The following is a 25,284-nucleotide window of genomic DNA, read 5'->3' as shown; positions in this document are numbered from 1 at the left end:
ACACGTCCCCACCCTGACAAAGCCACCCTACAGACGCATCAGTTCTACACAAAACATTTGGAGCTTGGGAACCGTCGTTAACATGCAGAGAGAAAAACGAGCGCCGAAATTCCATACCTTGTCCGGTATTTATGATATTTCAAAATGCTAACAGTGGGTTTGAAATTACACACACCGTAGGCATTACCCAAACAGCACCCTAATTGAAGTCGCCGGAGTGGATGGCAGTGATGGAGTAAAGCTTGTACTCTCCTGTTGTGGGTTAGTAATTTTGACCTTCGCCGGGCAAAATAAATTACAGGATGTTACAGAACGGCGATTAGCAGCAGCCCCGCTACGGCCCTAATTCAAGATGACCTTTGCAAGCTGGAGCGGGGATGTTTTGTTATCTTTCGAGTTTGTATTACATTTAAAGTATAACGTATGTGTTTTGTTTCAAGTCAGTGCAATAGTCTGAGTTCAGTTTATTATACTGGGTGCACACACACAGTAAAATACAGCATTCTCATATCCGGCACAGTGTCGGTTGAAATGGATACTGATACCCTACTTAGCAAATACTGCAGAGCATGTGTCGACGTTTTAGCTAGTCAAGGCGCTCTCGGCCGTATCGCACTTTGTTTGCATGAGAAATGACGACAGCGATCTGTGGTCTAAGGGCGCAAACTGTCAGACCGCTTCAGTGGCTGCTATAATCTATTTTAAGGAGTCGACGCGCCTCAAATGCGTGCGCAACACTGTGTCTTCTAGCCTATTTTTTCATAAAAGAGCACAATGATCCGAACACGGCGCTGCCGGCTGCTACGAAACATTAAAATGAGTCTCGCGGCCACGATGTGCCGGCAGAGGCAGAAATCCGCCAACACCGGCTGACAGGCTTCTCAACCAGAGCCACCCTGCTCATCGTTTTCCCCCCTCTTGCAATCCCCAGGGAGGAGCAAGAAGAAAGACAAGTGCAAGAACACGCAAATGTACCCTCTGAGCGAGACCCAGTACTGTCCCTGCGACAAGTACAACGCCCAGCCGGTGGGGAACTGGTCCGACTGCATCCTGCCCGAGGCAGACAGGGTGGAGAGCACGCTCGGGATGAAGGTCCAGGGAGATGTCAAGGAGTGTGGACAGGGCTACCGCTACCAGGCCATGGTGTGCTACGATCAGGAGTTCAGGCTGGTGGAGACTTCCCGTTGCAACAGTCACGGTGAGTCGCATGATCCTTGTGGTATCTTTCATTGCATTAAAGGTTCATTTTTCTGTCAGTCTCTGAGCCGTCACTCCCCCCAAATAGAGGGAGAGTCTAAACGTTTGAATAGCTTCCTTTTTTGGGGGGTTAATTTTAATCCAAACCACAGGAGAGGAGAGGTGATTTCATCTGAGACATTGCGTCCTCTGTTGGGCTTAAGCTGCAACTTTGTGCATCACTTCAGGTCCAAAGTAGAGCGGCAACAATTGGGCTAAATAAGTCGCCGACCATTATTCTAGTTTAGCGGTGAAATGGTATGTCAATGTGTGTACCCTGCGGGATGCAAAGCCACGCAAAACACCAACAGAACCGGCTGAAGTAGCTTACAGTGAGTCATTTCAATTTTCCAAATTTTTTGGATGCACGGAAAGGCTAACGCCAAATAAATGGTCCAGAATGCGGGAACCTTTCAGTGTACTTTTTAAGTAGAAACAAAAGCATTTTATTGCCGCTTGCAATATTTGTTGAGCATTGACAGAATTTGTCATGAAAATAATTGTGAAAAGGTATCTTATTACTGCAACACATTTGTATAAGATCAATATTTTGCACATGTCTTTAGTGGTTCTCAGTCATCCAGGACATGGTGAATTCTTGTCAAAATCTTCTTGTCGTGGCAACTGGACTTGAATTTCTTCACTTGTAGACGTTTCACCCCTCCTGTGAGAGGCTTCTTCAGTTCTAATGGCCTGTGGGGAGTTTCCGAATACACCTGCCAGGGTTGTGGGCACATCTAGGTCATGATGGCTTGTTATGCAAATGGAGGGGTTGATCGGCAGAAACTGGGTCTAAGGGGGTTGTCGAGCAAAGGAGGTGTCGTTAGGTTGGGACTAAGGTACAACTCTTGGGTATCGCCTGGATTGGAAAGGACTTCTCAGAGTGTGAAACAATGGTGTGAAACCCGTAGGATCACATGGTTATGGTGTAAGTTACCGGACGCTGGTTCTTTTGGGGGATCTTTCCTGGTTGTTTGGAGGAACTGTTTTTGCACAGTTCAGTCTGATGAGTCAACTAGTCCTTACGGTTGCCGATGTCGAGTTGGTTCCCGCCCAAACCTAAATTTGGCACGAGCTGATATTTTCTCATGCGTATCGTCCCGAGATGTCGGACGAAGCAACTCCATAGCGAAAGATTTAGCCCTCAGAACTTCTCTGGTGTTGGGAAGTCATCTGTTGCTCACAGTTCGAGTCGGGTGTTGTCATGTTTCCCGTCTCCCATCATGCTCGGTTGACGCTGTGACATTTTACGGGGACAAACTGTCTGCCCCATTGTTCCTTCACAGAAAGCGTTTTAAGTTTCTACTTTTTGACCCCATTTGCCACCGGTGGACCGACCGAAGAGAAAGGCTGTCGGCGGACAGAGATACCGCAGCTGCAGGAGGGGCCGATGGAGAGAAATACACTCGGATCCAATTACTTGGATTTAGGAGGGCAAGGCCATGAATGGCGAAATGTCGGCGGCGGGATGGAGCTATTGGGTCTCTGAATAGGTAGAAGGTCTTGTCTGGTGCGGGGAAATACCATCTGAAATTAATAAAGAAGGTTCATTGCAACAGCAGCTCGCCGGGTCAGGGTCGTCCAGGAAAAAGGCCGGTCTGACTCGGATCGCCATCCCTCCTGTCGTCCCGCTATCTGGCAACGCCTAGAGGCCCGCTGTAAGCAGCCGCACATCCCGATTCATTTGCAAAGTGAGCTGGGTTTGCAGTTGTTTACCTCCGGAGTAGTCTTAGTGAAAGATTAAATAGTCGCGGCTGCGAAATTCCGTCCGAGAGGATCACAAAACCTCCATGCTGTATTTTGGCATCTGATGTCTCTTAAATTTTTCAAATCTTTTACTCAAACAGGACTTCTTTCCACTTTGTTCTCCCGCTGGCGAGCAAACGACACAGTGCCCTGCTTTGTTTACAACCAGATTGGCTCGGAAGACCGAAGCTCCGAATCTGATCGGTTTTCTGTTGCTTATCTCCTGAAATCTGCTCAGCTGTAAAGTTGTGGTTTTCATTAGTAAACAGAGGAGACGCCGGCCCGCTGCTCGGCCCGACAGGGCTGGATTTGTTCCACCGAGAGATAGTCCGATGTCTGAATTAAAGACTTCATTTCCCTCACTGAGTATATAAAAGGTCATTGGCTTCTACTTCCTTCAGGCTGCTCCCATCAGAGGTCGCCACAGCCAATTGTCTAACCCTGTCCTCTGCATCCTCTTCTCACACCAACTAACTTCCTGACCCCTTTCACTCCATCCCTCAATCTCCTCCCTGATCTTCCTCTAGACCTCCTCCCTGGCAGCTCCAACCTCAGCATCCTTCTTCCAGTATGTCCACTTCTACCGGTATTCAAATCGTCTCCAGATCATCTCAGACATGCTGCCCCTTCTGAATTAACTCCATGACCTCCATCGGCAGAATTATAAAATGTTTTCATTTCACCGGGCGGTATGTAATGGAGTCACACTGGAATGTTGGGTGTGATTGCTGCGGTGTTGGGTTGCAGCAGTTTTAGGACCACACACGGGTCCGGTGTTCAATGCGTGGTCCACTATGGGTTTAATTCAGGTTTAAACACATTGACACGTGTGAGCTTAGCAAAAACATCTTAATTTGGCTAAAGCCGACACGGCAAAAACTCCTTTTCTACCAAACAGCACAAGCTGTGCTCCCGAGAACACCCGCGTTTCACGAGAAAGATATTCAGGTTGTGGCTCGAGGAGTTTGTTGTTGGTCTGCGGCACTTACAGATAAAAGGGAGTGCGTCCAGAAAGAGCTGCGTGCAGAGCTGTATCCTTTAGGCCCTTGTCTTTTGGGCTTTACGAGGCCGGCGTACAGCCTTAAATGTTTTATTTGAAAACCCTGTGGTGGTTTGCGCTGTTCCTCAAACACCAGCTCCAGGTAATGACCTTTAATTTGATTCCAAGCTACATTTGTTTTGTTTTTTTTATTCGTTTATTTTCACCTTTTATTTTGCGGTTTCCAAAAAAACATGTAAGCTGTGTGTAAACTACAACGGTCACGTCTGGTTTTACTCCTGTAAGCCCCCGTAGGAGCGCACTGGGAACTCCGCTCAGAGGACGTTTTCCGGAACAAGAGTGTTTCTCTCGGAGCATTGGGATAGCAGAGGAACCAGGAGTCACGGACCTCGGTTCCTAGAACTGTTTTAGCTCCTACTCCGAGGCAGATCTTTCCATGGTTCATGGGACGTGGGTGATCGGTAGAAGCCAAGCCCGTTACCAGATACGTCTTCTGGACTTCGGAGCCATTTTGAAAACTACTGTGGTCACTGGTCAGCTGTTTTCTTGCGACAACATGGACAGAACCAGCGAAAAATGGCCCGATGAAGAGGTCCAGGCTCTTCTGGCCCGCCTTGCCACGGCGAGGTTTCCAGAGCTCCTAGCCCAGCGCAAACATTTTGACTAGAATAAGTCCAGGGGTAGCTAACAACAGGGTTTACACACAGGGAAGTGGCGCGGGGGAGAAAATAAAAACCTGATAGTTCATGGTATTGATTCCTGCCATCTTCCTATTCCCCATGGAGAAGCGCAAAACTAAAAGGTTCCCCCGAAGGAGGCTAATACCTGGAACATTCAAGCTGGACAGTGATTAGCACTACGGTCTTTGAGATGGACGCCTCAACATCTCACTCTGACCAGCGGTTTCTACTTTTCTGCATATCTCTAAATAGCGTGTTGTGTGCTGACATGTTCTTCTGCGGTTATTGATAGGAATCATAGCGCCTTAACAATTTTCAGAAGTTTCTTGTTGCCTCGACCTTTTTCCAAGGGTTTGATCGGCGGCCACGTGCTAAAGAAATCACCGGGATTGTCCAATCGGCCTCGGGAAACGAGTCTCGCTCAGTGTTTCCTTATCGCGCCGCCCCATTTGCACCTTTTTAATGATACATGTCTCTGTTAGAAGCAGATTTATAATAGAAGAGGCTACATTACCCCATATCAGTAGGTTGAAATGTTCACTTTCTCGCGTCGACGGGACAGAACTCATAGCCCGCGCCAGTTAACTATTCCCCAAAGTCAGCATGGAGTGTCCAAGTGCAACTTTTTGGGGGAAAATGATTTGAGTTGCCGGTTGGTCTTGATCTGGGATGGGTCTTGAGGTGCGCACATGCAGAGCCCGACAGCAAATCATGGAAAGGGCCCCACAATTCTATATATTTCATGCGGAAGCCTTACAAACCTCGACAATGAATAACGTCCAGGAAGTAAAGCACCCTTTCCACATGGCGCGGCACAGCTTCCCCCCCCCCCGCGGGCCGCAGATCCTCGCAGATCAAGGTTCTGTGAAACATCACCCTGGCAGATTTAAGGTTAATCCAAATATCTGCTGAGGTCAGGGGAAAAGGAACCCTCGTAGCGGCCACAGAGACGCCGACCCCTCAAGCTGATGCCAACTTGCACTACAGGGTCACACGGCCACGGGCTCCGGGTTCATACTTTGGCGAGTTTTCCCAAAGACATCTTTCCGTGCACGTCTCTTCAGATTTATTCCCTTGGACCGGCTGTGGAGGGAAAACGCTTTGTTGCTCTGCAAAAGAAATCCCTTGTACGAGACTTGTCTCTGGCAAGATGCGGGTGGCCTCTGTAAATACAACCCTAATATATTTGCGTTTTTCAGAATCCTCAAGGTCGGCGGGAAAATATAAAATATTCCAGTGTGTACGGCACTCTTGAATAAGTTAAGCATTTGACCTCTTGTAAAGGCAAAATGCAGAAGAGAGTTTGCATGAGAGGTGTGAAGAAAAGTCGAACGAAAGGTAAACATTCGTTCCGCTAAAAGCTAATCTGGAACGAATGACGGCATCTGTGCACGGACGGACACGACCACGCAAACTGTGTTTTTTTTTTTTAAATTTCACACAAGGAGGCCTGTTTTTTTTTTTTTTTTTTTTTCTGGCAAAAGTCCACCCGGAGTCATTTGTCTGGTAGTTTTTTTAAGTCTTATCTGGGATCCAAAGTACTTGAAGCAAAGAAACCCGTCTCACAAAGTCGTTGTGAAATTGCTGTGAAATAGAATGTGGGAGACGTTCAAATGAATACATCAGCGCCGCGCATATATAAACACGGGTTTAGTCTCCCTGTGTGAGTCACAGATTCAAATACGCGTCGGTTAATCTGGGTGTGGGCGTGACAAGAGTGCATCGGCACGACGGGCGCGTTGTGTTTGTGTGTGTCTTTGTCATTCTGTTTGTATTTTTGCACCTATGTGCGACTGCGAGTGCATCCACGCGTTCGCTTTCAAGCGTCATTGAACTGAGGAAAGACCAAATGTTCCTTGAGGTGCACGCGAAGCGGCAGAAAACACACGAATTTCTCATTCGCGCCCCTCCTTCCGTCGGTCTGCTCTTCCTTCTCCCGCCGCCGCCGCCGCCATCGTCCCTTTAAATCTTGATCGAAATAGAGGCTACGCGGCCCCGCCGTGACTCCGTGGCCCTCGGCTGTGTTGCTGATCAGGCGAACCGTGCCGCCATTATCTCCGTATTCCACAGACGTCGACAGAAAAAAGAAAAAGAGAGGGGGAATAATTATTTCAAACGCCGGTTGATCCAAGCTTTGAGGTCTCTCAGATTGGCTCGTTCATCAACGGGAAGGATCGAACGCTCGGAGGGGAAATAAAGCGGGAATCTGTTGAAGCGCTCGTCTGAACAATTCCCAGCAGCGGCTTCGGAATCGTTTATTAAAGAGAATAAAATGTTTAAAAAGTCACGTCTAAAATGCATCCACTTCGAACCTGATCAGAGCCGAGACAGCGCACGGAGAGTGATGCGACTATTAGCGGCTCGACAGGCAAACAACATCGACAAAGTGATGATTGTTTCAGTTCCCGACGACGACCGCAGCCGTGCACCGGGAGATCCAATTAGCGCGTTTGTCAGATTCAAGATAATCGAGGCCGCCGTTCATTTCCAGCCGACTTTTTCTCCGACGAATCCGAGTGGAGTCGGTTAAAATTTCAGGAGACGAGATCACCAGCACCAACGGCCAACGAGGAGAAATGATCTCTCAAATTAAAAATCGACGCCACAACTCCATTTTCTTTCCGATGGATTTTTACCAGACCTTCAAACTGTTGCTTAGTGATGAGAGGAAACCAAACATGATGGGAATTTGAAAAAAAAAAAAAAAGTTTACCGTAATTTACGGACGATAAGCCGCGACTTTTTTCACCTAAACAACGATGCGGCTACTATACGGACTTTGGGTGGGGGAGGCTAACGAGCTTCACGATGCTAAAACGTTTATCCTCGTCACATCGGACCGATGAAGTGACCGGGAAATTCTGAGTCCGTTCAACTCCGACACCGAAGAAGACGACTTTGACGGTTTTAGTGCGCAGGAGGAATCCAGAGGTAGCGATCGGCTAATATATTGAGATGCGCGCAATAGTCCGGAAATTACGGTAAATCTGAATGATGGTGCAACTTGCTGCAGTGAAAAGCGACACAACCAATAAGGTCCTTTTCGGACAGTGGTTTAAAAAAAATGGAGTAATTTTATTCTATAATTTACAACGTGGCAACTTATTTACGGGCCTTTTCCTCCACGCTCCACCCAGGAATCAGTCATTTTAAGAGAGAACCGCCAGCTTGCTGTCCACAAGACAGACTTGTCACAATAACTACGTCTTCCCTTCCTTCCGGCTGGATCATCTGCCTCCATCGAACCTCCTCCTCTGTATCCTCCTCCTTCACGCCAACTGATTTCATTTCCTTTTTCAGGCCATCCATAAATCTGCTCTTTGGTCTTCCTCAAGGCTTGATTTGCATGTTTTGGTTTTCCGAGGTTTCACGTCAATCCTCTGCAAAAACCTCTGCAATTATTCTTGCTTCGGCACGGCCACGAGGAGAACGCCAAGGGTCTCCATTGTCACAGTATCATAATAAACATTGTAAGAAAATTGGCTTCCTGATGCAATCTTCTTCTTCGTCTTCTTCTTTTGGCTGCTCCCCCGGCGAATCAACCTCCTCTCCCTGTAGCCTCACCGTCCCATCCTCTCATTCACACACCTGTAGTCTGTCTTGTTGCGGCTAACCTTCATTCCTCTCCTTTCCAGAGCATACCTTCACCCCTCTAGGTTTTCCTCCACCTGCTCTCACTCCAAATCACATGATCTGCAAACATCATGGTCCATTGAGATTCCTGTCTAACCTCACCTGTCAGACTGTCCATCAGGTTTTGCAATAAAAACAGAAAAAAAAGGAGGGACGCCTGCAGACGGTTGTGAAATCTGTCAGAGTGGTTTCACAAGTCGCCAGTATGAATTGCTCAATATTCAGTTTTGACTGATAAACACAAGGGCCATTGAACTCAAGCGAATATGAGATGAGATGAGATGAGATGAGATGAGAACAACTTTATTAATCCCGAAGGAAATTGTTGTGCCAGAGTTTCAGTTAAAAAACTTAACAGTAATAGATAATAGTAGAAAGGAGAAAGAAAATATTCACAAGTGCTTCACATGTTTGGGAGTGAAGAAGACAGATAGGATTGGTAAAAAAAAGAATGTATATGTGAATGAGAGGAATCTCCATGTGATGTTTGCAGATGACATTGTGATGTACTGTAAGAGCTGAGAGCAGGTGGAGAAACATCTTGAGAGGTGGACGTATGACCTGGAAAGGAGAGGAATGAAGGTCGGCCGAACAAATGTGTGAAGGAGAGGGACCCAAGTGGAGCGGTGAGGCGAAAGTGAGTGGAGATAAAGAAGTCAGATCGAGTACATCGGGTGTAACATGCAACAGGGATGAAGATATGGAGGTTCTTCTTGGGAGTGAGGAGGATGGACAGGATGGACAGGATGAGTCCGTCAGAGGGGAGGCACATGTTAGATGTTCCGGAGATAAAGCACATCGAGATGGTCCGAGATGGCATGGACAAGGGAGGGATGGTGAGGATCTTGGTGGAAAGATGCTGAGCTGAAGGGTCTAGAAGAAGACCAGAAGGAGATCATCTAACCTCCATCCAGATTTATGGATGGAGGTTAGATGGAGGCTGATTGGTTGCGGCGACCCCTGGATGGAGTAGCTAAAAGGATAAGAAAGAGAAGGTACAAAAAATTGGATGTGAAATTGTCACAAAGAAGTAGTACAGATTAATGTCAGTTAAAAATCAAGACGTTCAGGACGCACCATGAGTCCAGCTGCACCATCTCACGGATGGATCGGCTCAACTAATTGAAATCTGGAGTTTGCTGACCCCTGGTCTGAATGCCGTTCCAGAGGCCACGGTGCAATCAGGTGGATGTCGCTCTAAAACTATGAGGCCGCCTGCCGTATATCCATATATTTCTACACCCCGTGACGTTAAATCAACCGTCGCGCTTTGCCCTTTACCTTGACTTGATACCTCAGAAATAGGAGCCCCTGTTTTGGCGGGATGTGGGAATCTGTTTGCCGAAGCCGTCGGTGGAAGGGTCAAGCTGACCGGCACGGCTCCTGCTGCTTGCCTCGGTGCCTCTATTTGTGCAACTCTTATTATTTGTAATAACACAATGAGAGGCTGCGCTGTATAATTGGGATCACGCTGGGCCTTGAGGTCTGGACGGTCTTATTTTAAGGTCTCGGGCACTGAGGCGCAGTGTCTGACAAGGCTAGTAATACGTCAACGAGTCATTCTCTTGCCTCCGGAAACACTTTCTCATCTGGTCGGCACCTCTGCCTGAGCGGAGTGAGCTCAGACAGTTATTGGCAGTTTGTCCTGGGATTAGGTCATCCCCGTTCCCCGGGGGCGTAGCGGGGAAACAGGTCAAATCAAACATCGGGCGGCGAAGTCGGCGGATTCCTGCCGAGTCACTGGTACAAGGCTTTGGCGTGGATGCCGCATCCTACATGTGCGGAGACATGCGTACCAGCATCAAATCGAAACGTCAACGGCCCCATATTTATTGCTTCTTGTGCAGAGAAGAGCCTCATGTATAAATTCATGTCCACTGTTACAGTTTATTAGAATGGATCTAAGAAGTGCAGAGTCTACCTACATCTATCTGCCTGCACGTCCTTCTTTATTTGGATATGAAACATAATTTTTCTGTTGTTTTATTAGTTTTCTGCTCACGGTAATGTATAATATTTCCATACAATAACATTTGGAATGATGAGTGAAGACAGACCAAATGATAAGATGATCGGCCCGTGACGTGAGTGGCGGCATGGAAGCTGCGTGGGAATAGGGAAGATTGGCGGACGGCCCGTGTCGGAGGGAGTCGCCGCTATCGGTTTTTGCTCCTCAGAGGTCACAGCTTTGAAACGAAGATGAGCTGTAGTTTACTCATGAATGTAGCTGCGGGTAAGCATACATCTTTTGCCCCCTCAGGTCCCTTCAGGAGTCGCCACTTAATGTGCTCTTTCACACCATCCATAGAGCTCATCTCTATTCCTCTCCACCTTCTGTCTGGCAGTTGCAACCTCTGCATCCTTCTACCCAGACCACCACCATCCCTCCTCTGTCCATTTCTAAACCATCTCAGTCTGACCGGATCTCCAGAACATCCAACATATGTGCCGTCCCTCCGAGGGACTCGTCCCTGATCCTATCATTCACCAAAAGTTAGCAAACATTGAGTTTTTACATCAAAACATGGATATATCAAACACTCGGAGGTGTTGATAAAAGTGATCAAAAAGTGGGTTTCAATTATTAACTTCCTAAAAGTGTCAAACGGCATCTGTACCCGCCTGTGGTCGTCCGTTCTCTGCGGAACTCCAACATCCCCTTGCATCTTCCTCTGCGTGTCAGCATTGCCTTCCTGTTTTTTTTTTTTGTTTTTTTTTTCTCAATGATTGTCTTCTTGTCAAATTATTCATAACATCATTGCCAAAATGAAACAGTGAAAGCATTTCACCAGCTCAGGCTCTCCGTGAGCGGAGAGGAAGCGTTCCTCCCGTCGGTAAATGTAAAAATGGCCCTCGACACAGCGGAGCGATGTGAGGAAAGGTTTTTTTTTTTTTTTTTATTCTTTACTTGAGGGTGTTTTTAACATTTCAGATGAAACTGGCAGTTAGGGGAGCTTAATGCCACGGTGACTGGCGGGTTACTACTCTGGGAAACGCAGCGGGAGCTCTTGCCAGATAGACTCGGGAAAGCAGACGCCTTCCCCAAAATCCTTCCCGGAAGCCCGGCGGAACCCGCGACGCGTTGATTTCAGCTGAACTGCACATGAACCGCGGAAGCCGGGCGTCAGGGGCCAACTCGAAGCGGCAGCGGTCGACGGTTATTCTTGAGCGGCGGCGCCCGGACGCCTCGGCGAGAGGTCAAAGGTAACTGTGCCGATTCCAGAGGCGGCGCTGAAGTCGGGGACGCGTCGGGAGAGGCGAGGTGTTGATTTGGACGGCAGGGCGGCGAAGTGTAAGGAGGTCAGGCAGAAAAGAAGTGTGCGTGGGCAGCCGTGTATTGTGGATGTGATCATTAGATTGCTGCCAGGACTTTTGTCTTGACCTAAAGGAGATTTAAATCTTTTTTTTTTAACACCGACAAAAAAATACCAAGTTTTAGGACGTAAGAGCGAGGAATAAGACAAAAAAGGAGTTCAGGTTATCCTTTTAAAACAAACTATAAGCATTCCTGTTGTGTCTTTGTAACCCTTTTTTTTTTTTTTTTTGAGAAGACGAACAGCTCGACGCTGAAACGCAAAATATCACTTCTTGTCACTTGGGGGCATCAGCCCGGTCGTCCCAGGCTCCTTCTGCGCCTTTTGGAAGGTGATCAGAGCTGCAGCAGATTGATGGTCCTGCTGTGAGCACCGTTTGTTTTTTTCAGATTGTTAATCCCCAAAGTCAGGCAGCTTCGCCTCAATCATGTGATCTTGGTCGCTCGCGACGCAGTGCAGCAAAGCCAGATCGTTCGGCAAGGAGGTCGCCGAGCCTGTTACCCGGCTTTGGGGACATCATGCGGACGGATACATCGAAAAGTGAATCGATTTGGGAAAAAACGGTTTATTCTTTATCTTTCCGAACCTAATATCGGTCATTTTCTCTCACTGAGCTAGACGGCCTTCCGATTGGACAAGCGGGGTTAAAGCAGAGGAAACATCTCCAGCGTGGACCCTGTTCTTGCAGAGGACAAGCCAAGCCGTCTGAAAGCGTTGTCTTATGAATATATATTTAATTTTGCAAATGACAGTCAAACGTCACACCAGGTCATCTCACATCGGTTGTGATGAAGGACACTGAGGTCGATATCCTGCTTTACACCTTTGTTTCCCGCCGTAGAAAATAAACAACACCAATACTGTGTGCCATTTGCGGTGACAACTAAGAGGTTTCATAAGCCCTGACAATGCTGGTCTCCGTGGTAACAAGGGACTGATGCTGCATTATCTTGTGATACTTCCCCTTGCAATATGATATGGGGTGCTGTGAAAAAATAAAATCAAAACAGCAGTTGTTATGAACAGATTTCCCTGCCACCTTTTTCTGACAGGTTGTTTATTGTGTGTTTAAGAGGCATGAGTTGGGATTATGCTCTTTGTTGTATTTTGTTTATCCTGGTTGTCAAATTCAGTGAAAGTGACATGACACTGCGGTGACTAATGCTGCATATTTCATTTTTTATTTTTTCTCCAGGTGCGTTTATTTCCATCCCCTTCTATTTTTTTCCGACGAGCCCAAAATGAATGAACTCGCTGGTTGGAGAATCGCAGGATTGTCCAACCGTTATTGTCTCGGACAACACACAGTTTTAGGATTGTATTGTAACACCCCTCCAATTGGAAGGTTGGCGGTTGTCTGAATCCAGGATAACATATGAGGTAATGAAAGTTATATAAGTGGAGAGGAACTAATTCCCCATTAGTTCCTGTGTGATTACCATGGCTGTGAATACTGTGACAAATACCCGGAATAATTGCCCTCCCAAAATGGTTCTGCGGAAGCAGCGACATCTGAAAAAATCCTCTGCATTTCGACCGACCGGACGTCAGAGGAGAGGCTTTCGTGAGCGCGGCCAGAGCTCTGGAAGTTCAAGACGAGGCTTCAACGCTGCCTTCGGACCGTCTTGGAAGCTAATGATCCAGCTCTCGTCCAGGAGACGGTGTCAAAACAATGCTCGCTAAGCTGCGTCCAACCAAGATGGAGCCCAAACCTGGTCAGTCCAGAGGAATGCTTGCTCAAATTGTCAGCAGAACCCCCCGAAAGTTGTCAGAAGTGTGTTCAGCCGCATCGGTCACGTCTCTGGATGAGAGGCAGAACGCTGAATCAGAATCACTTCGCCGAGGGCTATGTGGGCTAGCATTAGCATCCAAAGATCCAAACACCTATGGATAAGTTATACATCCATGCGTGTAAATAAGGGAGTTTGGGCCCTGAGCGAGACCACACTTTGCTGCCTCATCACCGCTTCGATTTTCTTCAACGGGAGGTTCGTCTCATTCCAGGGCCCGAGACATTTCTTGGGCAAACGGACAAAAAAAAAAAAAACATTTGGGAACTGAAGATATTGGGCGCTATACCCCGAAGCATACCCTGGACGATTATCTCCTCGAGCCTCAGCGTGAGCCGAGATGACGGCCGCGAGTAGCGGCTATAAAAACATACAAACAAGGAGAAGGAGATCCTTAAAAACTTTCCTCCTGAAGTTGCCATGAGGAAATTTTACCGAACGAACAAAGCATCGTGACAGATGCAAGCACTGCCACTGCGAATTCGCAGGCTGTTATATATTACACCATAAAACCCAACGGTTAAATGTTGTTTTTTTTTTTTTTTTTGTGACTGTTTTCACTGTGAGGGGCTGAAAAACGATCGCTTGCATTTAGATTAATTTGACAACCATCAGAGGATACTTTACAGGGCTTTTTTTCTCCCATCTACCATTTTAAGGGTTTTGGAAAAAGGCCATTTGCTGTGGAGTAGTCACAGTCTGGTGGGAGGCTGGTGGGATGCAGAGTCATATTAATTAATTTTTCCAGTGAGTGCTTGTTTCTCTCAGAATAAATAAACACACATGCCTTTTTTTTTTTTTTTACCCCCCACTTCAAGTTGCAGAACCACTTTTGTGTTTTTGTGCCCACGCGCACATCTTTTGGGTCACAAACATAGACGGCTGCGACGAAAAAGTCCTGGCCACTGAATTTCCTGGATTTCCGTTCTCGCACAGTTATTTCACGGGTCGCTGACATGCAAAGGTCTCCGAGAAGCTGCTTTGGCCGGGTTGATTCGCCGCAGAGATCGGGGTCGCGTTCACTACGTCAGCTGTGCTGCCTGACATGCTTATAAAACCCTTAAAGGGAAAAAAAGACATCAGCATTGTTCTCTCTGAACGCCTCAGCTTTTTATCTAAAATTCCCGAGGACGGGAATTTTTATCTAAAATGCCCGAGGACGTCTAGATTTACAGTTAGGTTGAGCCGGGAAGAGAACCGTCAACCTTTCAGTTGAATGGTTCTCTTATTCGAAAAAAAAAAGAAACGAAGAGGAAAGAGTTACTCATCGGAGCAGGTGGTCCAACGATGGTCAGTGAAGTCCAGAAATACAGTCCTCCACTTAATCTCGTCAAACTGCAAACGTAAAAAAGCACACAATTGTAGCGGAAAAAAGAAAAAGTAACGTTTAGTCTCCTCTCTGCAAAAAGCACGTCAGGTTTGCTTAAATCTGAACAGAGGTCAAGCCAGAGACGCATTTTCTGGTATCGTTTTGGTTTGCGGAAGCGGCGAGAATGGCGTCGGTCCTCTGGGACACGACCGTCGCCTGTGTTTCCTTTAGCGCCGTAATCGCCGCCGCTCAGCTGTTGTGTCCTCTTTTTGTCCAGGCTACATCGAGGAAGCGTGCATCATTCCCTGTCCGTCAGACTGCAAGCTCAGCGAGTGGTCCAACTGGTCGCGCTGCAGCAAGTCCTGCGGCAGCGGCGTCAAAGTTCGCTCCAAATGGCTCCGGGAGAAGCCCTACAACGGCGGCCGACCTTGTCCCAAACTGGACCACATGAACCAGGTGCAGAACCCTCACTATCGAGTAGAAGCGGTGGAAAAAAAAAACAAAAAAAAAACTGGAGCGCTGCTTTTTTAACTTTCCAGTCTGCCTTGAATATTTATGAGCTGCGCTACAATATATTTATACTTATTACAAGTGTGATCCACATTATGCATATCCAACGCCGGGGAGAGAAAGAAATTTATTATTAATGAATAATAAGCTTGAGAGTAGAGCTTGTCTTTTCCTCACCCTCATTATTACTGCACTATTTTTTTTCTTGTCTTTTTTTTTTTGTTTTTAAATTTATTTTGCTCAGCATCTCCGGTCCAAAAACCGTTAGGTTCTATAAATGGAAAACCGTCCGCCACATTAATACCTGACGGCGTGCCAGTCGATTCCTTAAAGTTCTAACAGTTTTTTAGGAGGGGGGGGAGAAAAAAAAAAAAAACAAACGCTCTCCAGACTCCTGCAACTGCAGATTACACTTTTGTTGATCTATGCCTGGCAGTGTGTGCGTGTCTTCTAAGTTCACAGGTATTTTTGCCAGGGGCTCCTGTGATTACGGCCTCCTGAAAGTTGCATTAATCATAGGTTCTGCAGTGAATGAACAGTTGGCCGGTGTTCATTAATCCATCTGTCTCCTTTCAATCCATGCTGGATCCGATTCCCCGCCACAGGCCCAGGTAATAGCCGCTCGCCTGCACTGTCGGTAACGTGTATGTCACCGGGGCACTGACAGATAGACGTACAATTTCGTGTAACCGTGAGCAAATGAGGCACTTGGGCAGATAGGAGTTCTTTTTTTTTTTTTTTTTTTTTTGCAGACATTTTCTCAGAGGCGGCTCCAATCCGACAGCTGGGAATAATCTGATTGTCGGTTTAAGCCTCACGAGAGCTGAGCCGAAGTGACAGACACTCGTATGACGAAGATAAAATATTGATTAGAGAGATAGCATTGTGTTGTCTTTTGTAATAGAAGAGCAGAGATTTGATTCTCTGGCTTAATGTACTTACACACCAGCGACATGCAGATTTGCCAATGGACAAAGTTCGCGTTGGCAATTGTACACTACTAATAATTAGGCACTTATAAATAAGTATGTAGAATGAGCTTTACATAAGAATCACAGAAAAATAAGATCAAAATAAAATGAAGAACCGTAGAATCGAGCATTAGCATTTGCATTAATACTATTGCTAATAAGAATAATAATAGTATTAATGCTAATAATGATATCATAGAATGAATAATAATGCTAATATTGATACTTCTAGGACTGCTACTGCTTCTACGAATAATAATAATAATGAGGCGAAAATGAATAAGAATATGTATATTAAGGCAGTAATTGACCAACAGTTGGTCCAGGGTGAACCCTGTGCCAAATAACAGCTGGGATTCCAGCATCCCCACGGCAATAAGTGCAGGAGAAGCAGTAGATGAATAAATGAATGACTGAATGAATGAATGAATTAATTAATTAATGATAATAAGAGCGGCACAGTGGTTAGTGCTTCCGCCTCACGGCAAGGAGGTCCTTGCTTGGATTCCGGCGGGGGGCCCATCTGCGTGGGGTTCCTCCGCCGTTCCTCCCACAATCTAAAAAAAGAAGGTTCACTGGAGAGCCTACACTTTAATACAGACGTGTGAATGAGAGGGTGAATCGTTGTATGTCTCTTTATGACATGTGAATGAGTGAGTTAATGAACGGTTGTATGTTTATATAAGTGGCCTTGTGACCACTCAAGGGTAAACCCTGCCAGTGACAGCTACGATAGGGCCCAGCCTCCCCGCAACCCCGATGGCAGGATTGGCAATATAGCTAATGAATGAATGAATGAATGAATGAAAAAATAATGCATGTTGTTAGGATTTAGTATTTAGCTCAAACTCCTAAAAACCTTCCTTTGAATCTGCACAATAACGTAGCTAACAGCTATATTAGCATCTTCTTCTTCTCCTTTCACCTACTCCCTTCAGGGGTCGCCACAGCAAATCAACCTCCTCCGGCTATATTAGCATATTCATCGCTAATTTTTCCTTGAAACCACTGACACCGTCAAGCAATTTGAAAAACTATCTGCAGAATGTCTCAGTGGTTTAATGTTAAACGGTCGGTATTAATTGGACCATCAAGCCCTGTTCTGCGAATGTTAGCGAGTAAATATCAGCACCATTAACATATTTATGGTACCACAGCTGTTGGAGGATCTCCAGCCATTCGGCTCTGAGACAGTCACAGTTGTGTTTACCCTGCATTTTTGAATAATTTTCCATCTTCGACGGCATTCAGGGAAGTCTTTCTGGAGACGGAAGCTCAGTGATCAAACATCCTCTCTAGAAATATTTAATTTCCCGAATATGTTCTATATTTTTGTCTACTTGATGTTCTGACCTTTGCAATTCTCCAACACTGAGAAGGTCATTTTGCCGCCAGGTGTACGAGATGGTTCCATGTCAGAGCGACTGCAATCAGTACGTCTGGGTCGCTGAGCCTTGGAGTGTGTGGAAGGTCAGCAATGTGGACCTCAAGGAGAACTGTGGTGAAGGTGTCCAGACTAGAAAAGTCAGGTATGAATTTTTAATCTATATTTCCATGGTTTTTCAATGGACTCAGTAACTAAATGTGGAAAATCCAAAGTAAGTCAGTCAGTCAGTCTCAGTTCGGATTTCTGTTTCTTGTGTTAAATCCTGAGTTTGGGGTCTTGAAATCTTGAAACGCCGGAAATATTCTGCCGAGTTTTGACGATGAGAGAAAAGGTTTGGGATTTTTCAAAAACTTTGGGAGACGAAAAACTTTCTCAACCAGGAAAAATTATCATTTTATCCAGCGACTTTACATAATTCTACTCCGCTTACATCCAGGTGAGGACTACCGTCTGGATTTGAATGTTCTTTTCTGCTTCGGTGAATTTCCTCATCAGCTTATTTCTTGGCAAACTCACTTGTTTATTCATTTATTTATCCACTATTTCCCAAATAATCAGCAGGTGATTGGCACATAGGTGTTACATTGTGAATTTACCAACACGTGACATAACAATTTGTTTAATGAAACACCCGAAATTGTTTTCAGGTGTTTCAAGACATTCACTCATTAGCTCATTTGAGGCAATTTTTTTCACCACTGTGCAATATTTATCATATTGTTTTTTGCTACCGTCCGTCAAAACCCTACTCACGTGGAGAGAATTTAGCTTAAAGACGGACGTTTGACTGTTCGTTTTTTTCTCACAAAAATTCAAATATCTTTTATTGAAAATTTATGTGAATCCATCCTGTTGTAGCCAATTGATAAACAGAAGTAGGTGTTCATTTCTAGACAATATTTCTATAGGCAGTGGCATCAGCTGGCAGTGTGTTTACAACTAGCAGTGACAGGGCCGCCTACTCACTCTACCTTGCACAAGATTCTTTTGAAAACACGAATACGTGAATGTATTTGAACAGCTGAGAATCGACTGCGCGATATCAAGATGATTTTTTTTTTACATGTCACGAGACCCAGTTTGTTATAAAACACAATTCATACAATACACGTGCATGAAGAAGGCGACCCTACTCCATCTCCGCCTCCTAAATAACATCCGAGACCCCTGACCTAGATGATAAAAATATTCGGAAACCCAGCTGAGATAGCCCGGACGATTTAAGCCAACGTCCTGAAAGGAAGAGCTCCGGCAGCTGATGTTCAATCTTTTTGCCTCGTGGGACCGAGCCAGGACATCTCCGGAGAAAAACCCGCTTCCCGGGAAGAAATGCCGACTGCTAATTCGAACAAAAGTCTGAACAAAAGTTCAGGCTATGCAGTGTGTGTGTGTGTGTACGTTTGCGTATGTCTTTGTCAAAAAAAAAAAAAAAAAAACTCACTAACCCAAGCTTACCGTTCTGTATATTTCCTGTGTATCTTGTATTTGCAAGTGTTATTTGCAGTCCCTATGTCCTCTATTGTAAGTCGCTTTGGATAAAAGCGTCTGCCTAATGTAATGTAAAAAGAAACAGGAGGTCAGCGCCAGTGTGTTCCCACCGTTCCCGCAGGTGCATGCTCAACACCATAGACGGCCCGTCCGAGCCCGTGGAGGACTACCTCTGTGACCCGGAGGAGATGCCCCTCGGAGCCCGGGAGAGCCGGCTGCCTTGCCCCGAGGACTGCGTCCTGAACGATTGGGGTTCCTGGAGCCGCTGCAGCCTGGTGAGCCCCGGCCCGGAGTGGCGGCTATCCGTATTACACAACATCAAGCACGGCCGGGATGTAACTTAATATCGCTGTCGCGTCAGAAACACTTTCTCTCGGGCTCAGGGGAATTCAAAGCACAGCGGCAAGGCATTACCGCGAGCCGGGTGTGAATCTTTGTCAACAGGTTATATCGCTTCCGCCGTAGAGGAATAAAAGAGATATATGAACTGGGAAGAAGCAGAAAAATGGCTTATACATCACCTATATTACACCGTCCTCAGTGTGCACTCAGCAGGGGAGGAAGGTGATTTATGGCACATGAGACTCGGATCCTGAGCCGCTTTCCAAATTTCCTTCTTCTCCTTTTTTTAGCACAGACTCTAAGGGTGTGATATGTATGTTTGGTTCACACACAGATGATGCTGCTGATTGATAACATTACAAGGACACTAATAGATGAAATTGTGTTGAATAATCAGTTGTAATAACAATAAAATTTTGGTGGGAAAAATTTAAAGCCTGAAAATGGGAATGAGATTCAGATGTAAATTGAGTAGTCGTGGTATAGATTTATAATTACATATATGGCTACTTGTGATAAGTAGTTGTATGTGTCGTATCTTCATTAAAGTTTATTAACAGAACGAATTTGCATTTGGCGGACGTCTGCGTTCTCTGAAAAGAAAAAAAATCTGCAAATCGTAATTAAAAATCCCAATAAATAAAAAGTAAAGAGAAGGTCAGCGGGACCTGTGCCTTGCCTTCGTAGTTACGGAAAAAGCATACAACAGGGTGCCAAGAGAGGGACTGTGGTGCTGTATGAAGGAGGACGTCTGGAGTAGCGCAGAAATATGTTAGACTGGTGCAGGACATGTATGACATCTTTGAGACATGGCTGAGGTGTGACCGGGGAGTTCAAGATGGAGCTAGGACTACATCAGGGATCAGCTCTTGGACCCTTCTTGTTTGCAGTGATGATGTACAGGCTTACAGATGAGGTTAGACAGGAATCTCCGTAGTACATGATGTTTGCAGATGGCGATGTGAGAGAGCATCTGGAGAGGTGGAGGTATGCCCTGGAAAGTAGAGGAACAAGATCAACCGCAGCAAGACAGAATACAAGTTTGCTAATGAGAGGGACAGTGAGGTTATAGGGCAGAGGTCGAGAAGGTTGGGGATTTTAAATACTTTAGGTCAACAGGTCAGAGCAACGGAGAGCGTGAAGAAGAGGTGAAGAAACGAGTGCAAGCAGGTTGGAAGGGGTTGAGAAAAGTGTCAGGTGTGATTAAAGAGTATCAGCCAGAATGAAAGGAAAGTGTAGAAGACTCAGGTGGGAGCAGCCATGTTGAGAAGACAGGAAGCAGAGCTTAAGATTTGAAGATGAGGAGGTTCTTTTTGAGAGTGACCAGGTTGATGGATGGATGGAATGATGACTTGACTTTAGTAGGCGTGGGGGAAGAAGATGCAGAGAGGGTAAGACGGGAGCAGGCGATTGGCTGCAGCGACCCCTGAAGGGAATAACTGAAAGGAGAGGTATTAGAAGAGGGTGTAAAAGGGCTATGATTATTTTTGCAGCGTTTTAAAAAGAAAGAGACAATTTGATTCAGGTTTTTAAAAAAAAGAAGAAAATTAAATTATCTTAAGCCACCTGCCTACCTGTGGTCGTGCAAACACACATGAATAAATCTCCAGATGACGACCTCAAGAATGGACCAACTTTGTAAAACATGAGGACCATGAAAATAGACATTTACTGAAATCCTCTGTGTTCTTTTTCCAAATTAAATGCTTCAAAGGTGTGAGAACATCCTTTTCGAGCTCCCCCACGGCCGATTTGTGTGTGTGTGTGTCGGGGAGTGGGGGAGTTCCAACTACTCCGGGTTTGCCCCTGCTCCCGCAGCCTTTGTTAATCACATCCCATTCTCTCCCAGAGTGCTCCACTCGCCTGTCTTCCCACAATTCCAATCTCGCCGCGGCGTCTGCAGAGGCTCCGGCGGGAACCCGTGCCATGTTTTATTCATGGTGTCATCGACAGAGTTATTCAAAGGCTGTCATTTCCACCCACTCTCCTGAGCAGTGGCCACATGGACTCTTCATAGTCCACCGTCCTGACAATATTGGTGTCAGCCCGTCCATCACCTCCTGCTGGAGAAGATTCAATCGCTTTTGTGGGACTGTTGAAAGGGGGGGGTTGTTTTTTTGGGGGGGGGAATCCAGACGCATTTTCTCAGTCATCAGCTTTCAAGCTACACCCTCAAGATCTGGCAGTGTGACATCATTAGTGCTGGCTACCCATATTTGATCACGTGGGTGATCATCTTCTCCGCTTTATACAAAGAGCCGAATTGCTCAAGAGCCAAAATGGAGAGAATCATCTTCTCACTCCATCCAGCCCACTTATTCGGGGTTGGGTCGCAGGGGCAGCAGCCCAAGCAGAGGCCCAGACTTCCCTCTCCCTGGCAAGTTGGTCCAGCTCTTCCGGAGGATCCCGGGGCATTCCCAGGCCAGCTTAGGGACATCGTCTATCCAGCATGTCCTGGGTCCTTCTCCTTGTTGGACATGCTTGGAACACCTCACCAGGGAGGTGTCCAGGAGGCATCCTAACCAGATGCCCGAGCAACCTCATCTGACTCCTCTCCATGTGGAGGAGCAGCGGCTCTACTCTGACCCCCTCGCAGATGGTCGAGCTCCTCAGCCTTCCTCTAAGGGAGAGCCTGGACATCCTGCAGAACAAACTAATTTCTTGGATTTGTGATCTTGTCCTTTCGGTCACAACCCGCAGCTCATGACCATAGGCAAGGGTAGGTACGGAGATTGACCGGTAAATGGAGAGCTTCGGCTTTTGGCTCAGCTCCTTCTTCACCACATCAGTCCACTGCAGAGTCCACCCCGGTGCCGATGCCGCACCACTCCAGCTCCAACCTTCCCCCACTTGTGAACAAGACTACCGCTAATACTGGAACTCCTCCCCACAAGGAGTGATCTCATCCCTGACCTGGACTGAGTTGTCCACCTGCTTCCGGCTGAGAACCATGATTTTGGATGTGGAACATGATGTCTTCAGCTTCTCCACTCTGGTTTTTCCTCCCTGCAGTCTGGATTTTGCTCTTGAGGAAAAGACAGGAAGCAGAGCTGGAGATAGCAGAGATGAGGATGTTGAGGTTTTCTTTGGGAGAGACGAGGACGGATAGGATCAGGAATGAGTCCATCAGAGGGACAGCACATGTTAGATGTCTCAGTGATAAGGTCAGAGAAGCTAGGCTGAAATGGTTTGGTAATATACGGAAGAGTGAATACATTGGTAGGAGGGAGCTGGTGTTGGAAGTGCCAGGTTGGAGGCCTTGAAGAAGACCAAAGAGAAGATTTATGGGCGTTGCGAAAGAGGAGGTGATGTTAGTGGGTGTGAGAGAGGAGGATACAGAGAATAAGGTCAGAGGGAGGAGGTTGATTCACTGGGCGACCCCTGAAGGGAGCAGCCCAAAGGAAGAGAAGACAAAAAAAGGCATCGGGTGCTAGCACTTGTTCCTCCAGGAAAGACCTGTAAATGCTCTTTCCTGTCCTTGCACCTCGTGTGTGCTTGCTCATATGCGATGGCGTATTCATGAGACGTTCCTGTCTGGTATCTGTTGCCCCTCAATTCCTCCCTTCTTTAGTCCGGGAAATCCCTCATGTCTCTCGGGTCACTTCACATTTCCAGCGGATGTTAATAACACATGCAGGTCATTTACCCCGGACTCTGCCGGCTCGATCAATAGCCAGTCGGGGAGACGAAAGTTTGGCACACAGATGCTACGCTCCACCACCAGATCCCATCAGAGTCGAGCAAACACTGTTTTCCTCCCCTGGAAAGCTTTATCTTCGGTTTGTGTTCATTATTTAATCGTGCAAATACATCAAGGGTGTCTGTGAGGAATACGGCGATACCTGTTTGTGTTTGGCCCACGATTCGAGCAGAACGTCGGGACTCTGGGTGGAGATCAAACTGGCCGGACTCACCTGGTCAGAAGAGCCATCACGCCTCAGATAGCATTCCTGTCAACATGAGCCAGAGAGGCGTATCTCTTTCCAACAAGGAGTTAGTGGAGAAAAATAAAAACAATTCAGCAGTTCATAGATGTTATTTATCTTGGTCTTTCAAGTTTTAATATTTAGTCTTATCTTAGCTTTAAACTTCAAAGCGGGTCGGGAGATAAGATTTATCACTGCTACCCAGACCTAAATGACCCTGAATCCTCACCAGCACAGTGAGGAAGTTTTGGGGGGTAACTTAAAGGAATTTCTTCACCAACAAATAACTTCCAAACATTGCAATGGGCTAACGGCGGGGTGTGTCTCCTATCAGCCCTGCACTAGGACCAACAGCCGGGTGAGGACTGCCCATACCCTCCGGTCACCCAGCGTGGGACGGGAGTGCCCCAACACCACGGACAAAGAGCCCTGCAGCCTGAACCTCAACTGCTTCAACTACTTCTACAACGTCACAGGTGAGGACACGAGGCATACAAGTGCTGCCCCATTCCCTCTGAGACATTTTGCTGTTTGCTCTTTCCCCTCTGGGTCGGGGGAGGTTTTTTTTAAGCCATGGCCAAATGAAACATGACTTAAATGAAACTACCAAATTGGAGATCCATGCAAACAAGGTTCTGCTCCTCCCAAAAGGGTTTCTTCTCCGTTTTTCCAACCGCAAGAGAGGCTATCTTGTAACAGTCTCATCCATTTTTTATTTCCAGCTCGAGTCTTTGCTCCAAGCCACTCCTTTCATAGCCGCTCCTTGATCACACACAAATCCTCTGGTTATTTGTCAACTTAACTTTATTTTTCACCTCTCTCACTGTTTTCCCTCAGTAATGACGCGTTTCTTCCCGGCATCTTTTACATCCTGTCCGATTTCTCAGCTACCACTGTTTTCCTCCGTACGTTAGAAGCAGTGGTGAGATGGAAACCCTGCATTTGGAGCTCAGATCCAATTTATTCGGGTACATATTCTAAATATTATAAATATTTTAAAGTCGGGGTTTCATACCGGCTCCAAAATGATCCCTGCCTTTCTAGTATCACATCACTAGGAAGGCCTTTAGGTCCTCGCATATAATCCAGATCAGCTAATAGTTAAATTGATGCCTAATTGTAATGTTGCTACCACTCAGGAAGGAGGTCTCTGGTTCGATTTCGGCAGGGGGTTTCACTGTGTGGACTCTCCGTGTTTGCCCGTGGGTTTCATCCGGATTCTTTTTTTTTCCCTCCCAAAATCCAAAGACCCTGGGCGCTCGGACACTCCGAACTGGACTTTTCAAAAAGAGTAGCTGGGGTTTGGTGCGGTTGACCAAAATATTTGCCCGTATCACAAACACTTCAGAGGTCTTGACGAAGATTTGAATCACGGTGATTGGGCGGGCGTACTAGCCCAATGCTATCTGCCGGATTTACAGCGGATGTTTTCTGATGCGCCTGTCTGTTTGTCACTGAGGCTACGCTTTCAAAATTCTATTCTGGAATTCTTTAAACAAACTACGCCGGTAAAATGAAAAGGAGATGGTCTTTGTTCCTATTTTCGCTCCATTGCCTTCAATGCCGCTGTCCTACATTCTCTGCCAGCCTCCTTCTGTTCCCCGTCTCGTCTTTGTGTTTTTACGGCGGAGACGTGACATATAATCCCTGCTCCATCCAAGCGAAAAAGGACACTATAAACAAACGGTGATTATTATTGCGTTAATTCTTTTTCTGTCTCCCCAGCTGAGAGCCTTTGAGCTGCACCTTTCTCTGGCACTTCCCTCCTTCTTCCTCCCTCCTTCCCTCCCTGGCTGGTACCTTCACCTCTTGCAATCCCCCCGTTCCTGTCCCCAGAGTGGCTCCTCGGCAGGAAGAAACACAGTTCCCTGATTTTGTGCTTGCAAATGAGCTCGCTGCAGCTAAAAACAGCCACTCGTCTTTGTCAGGCGATGGCACACTTCATGATTGAT

General features: G+C 46.5%; 1 protein-coding gene across 1 annotated transcript in view; it reads left to right on the top strand.

Moving 5' to 3' along the window:
- The window catches only part of thsd7ab (thrombospondin, type I, domain containing 7Ab), a 146,983-nt gene that overhangs the window by 80,555 nt on the left and 41,144 nt on the right, over positions 1-25,284 (top strand). The window contains exons 13-18 of the mRNA XM_086154429.1: positions 932-1,198; positions 14,986-15,164; positions 15,824-15,829; positions 17,585-17,718; positions 19,186-19,339; positions 23,667-23,808. Coding sequence (XP_086010555.1) covers positions 932-1,198; positions 14,986-15,164; positions 15,824-15,829; positions 17,585-17,718; positions 19,186-19,339; positions 23,667-23,808 — 882 coding nt within the window. The remainder of the gene's footprint in view (positions 1-931; positions 1,199-14,985; positions 15,165-15,823; positions 15,830-17,584; positions 17,719-19,185; positions 19,340-23,666; positions 23,809-25,284) is intronic.

This window comes from Fistularia commersonii, chromosome 10 (assembly GCF_037954325.1).
Source record: "Fistularia commersonii isolate RoL2024-O1a breed Wild chromosome 10, RoL_Fcom_v1.0, whole genome shotgun sequence".
Lineage (NCBI taxonomy): Eukaryota > Metazoa > Chordata > Actinopteri > Syngnathiformes > Fistulariidae > Fistularia > Fistularia commersonii.
This window is presented reverse-complemented; position numbering and strand designations above follow the sequence as displayed.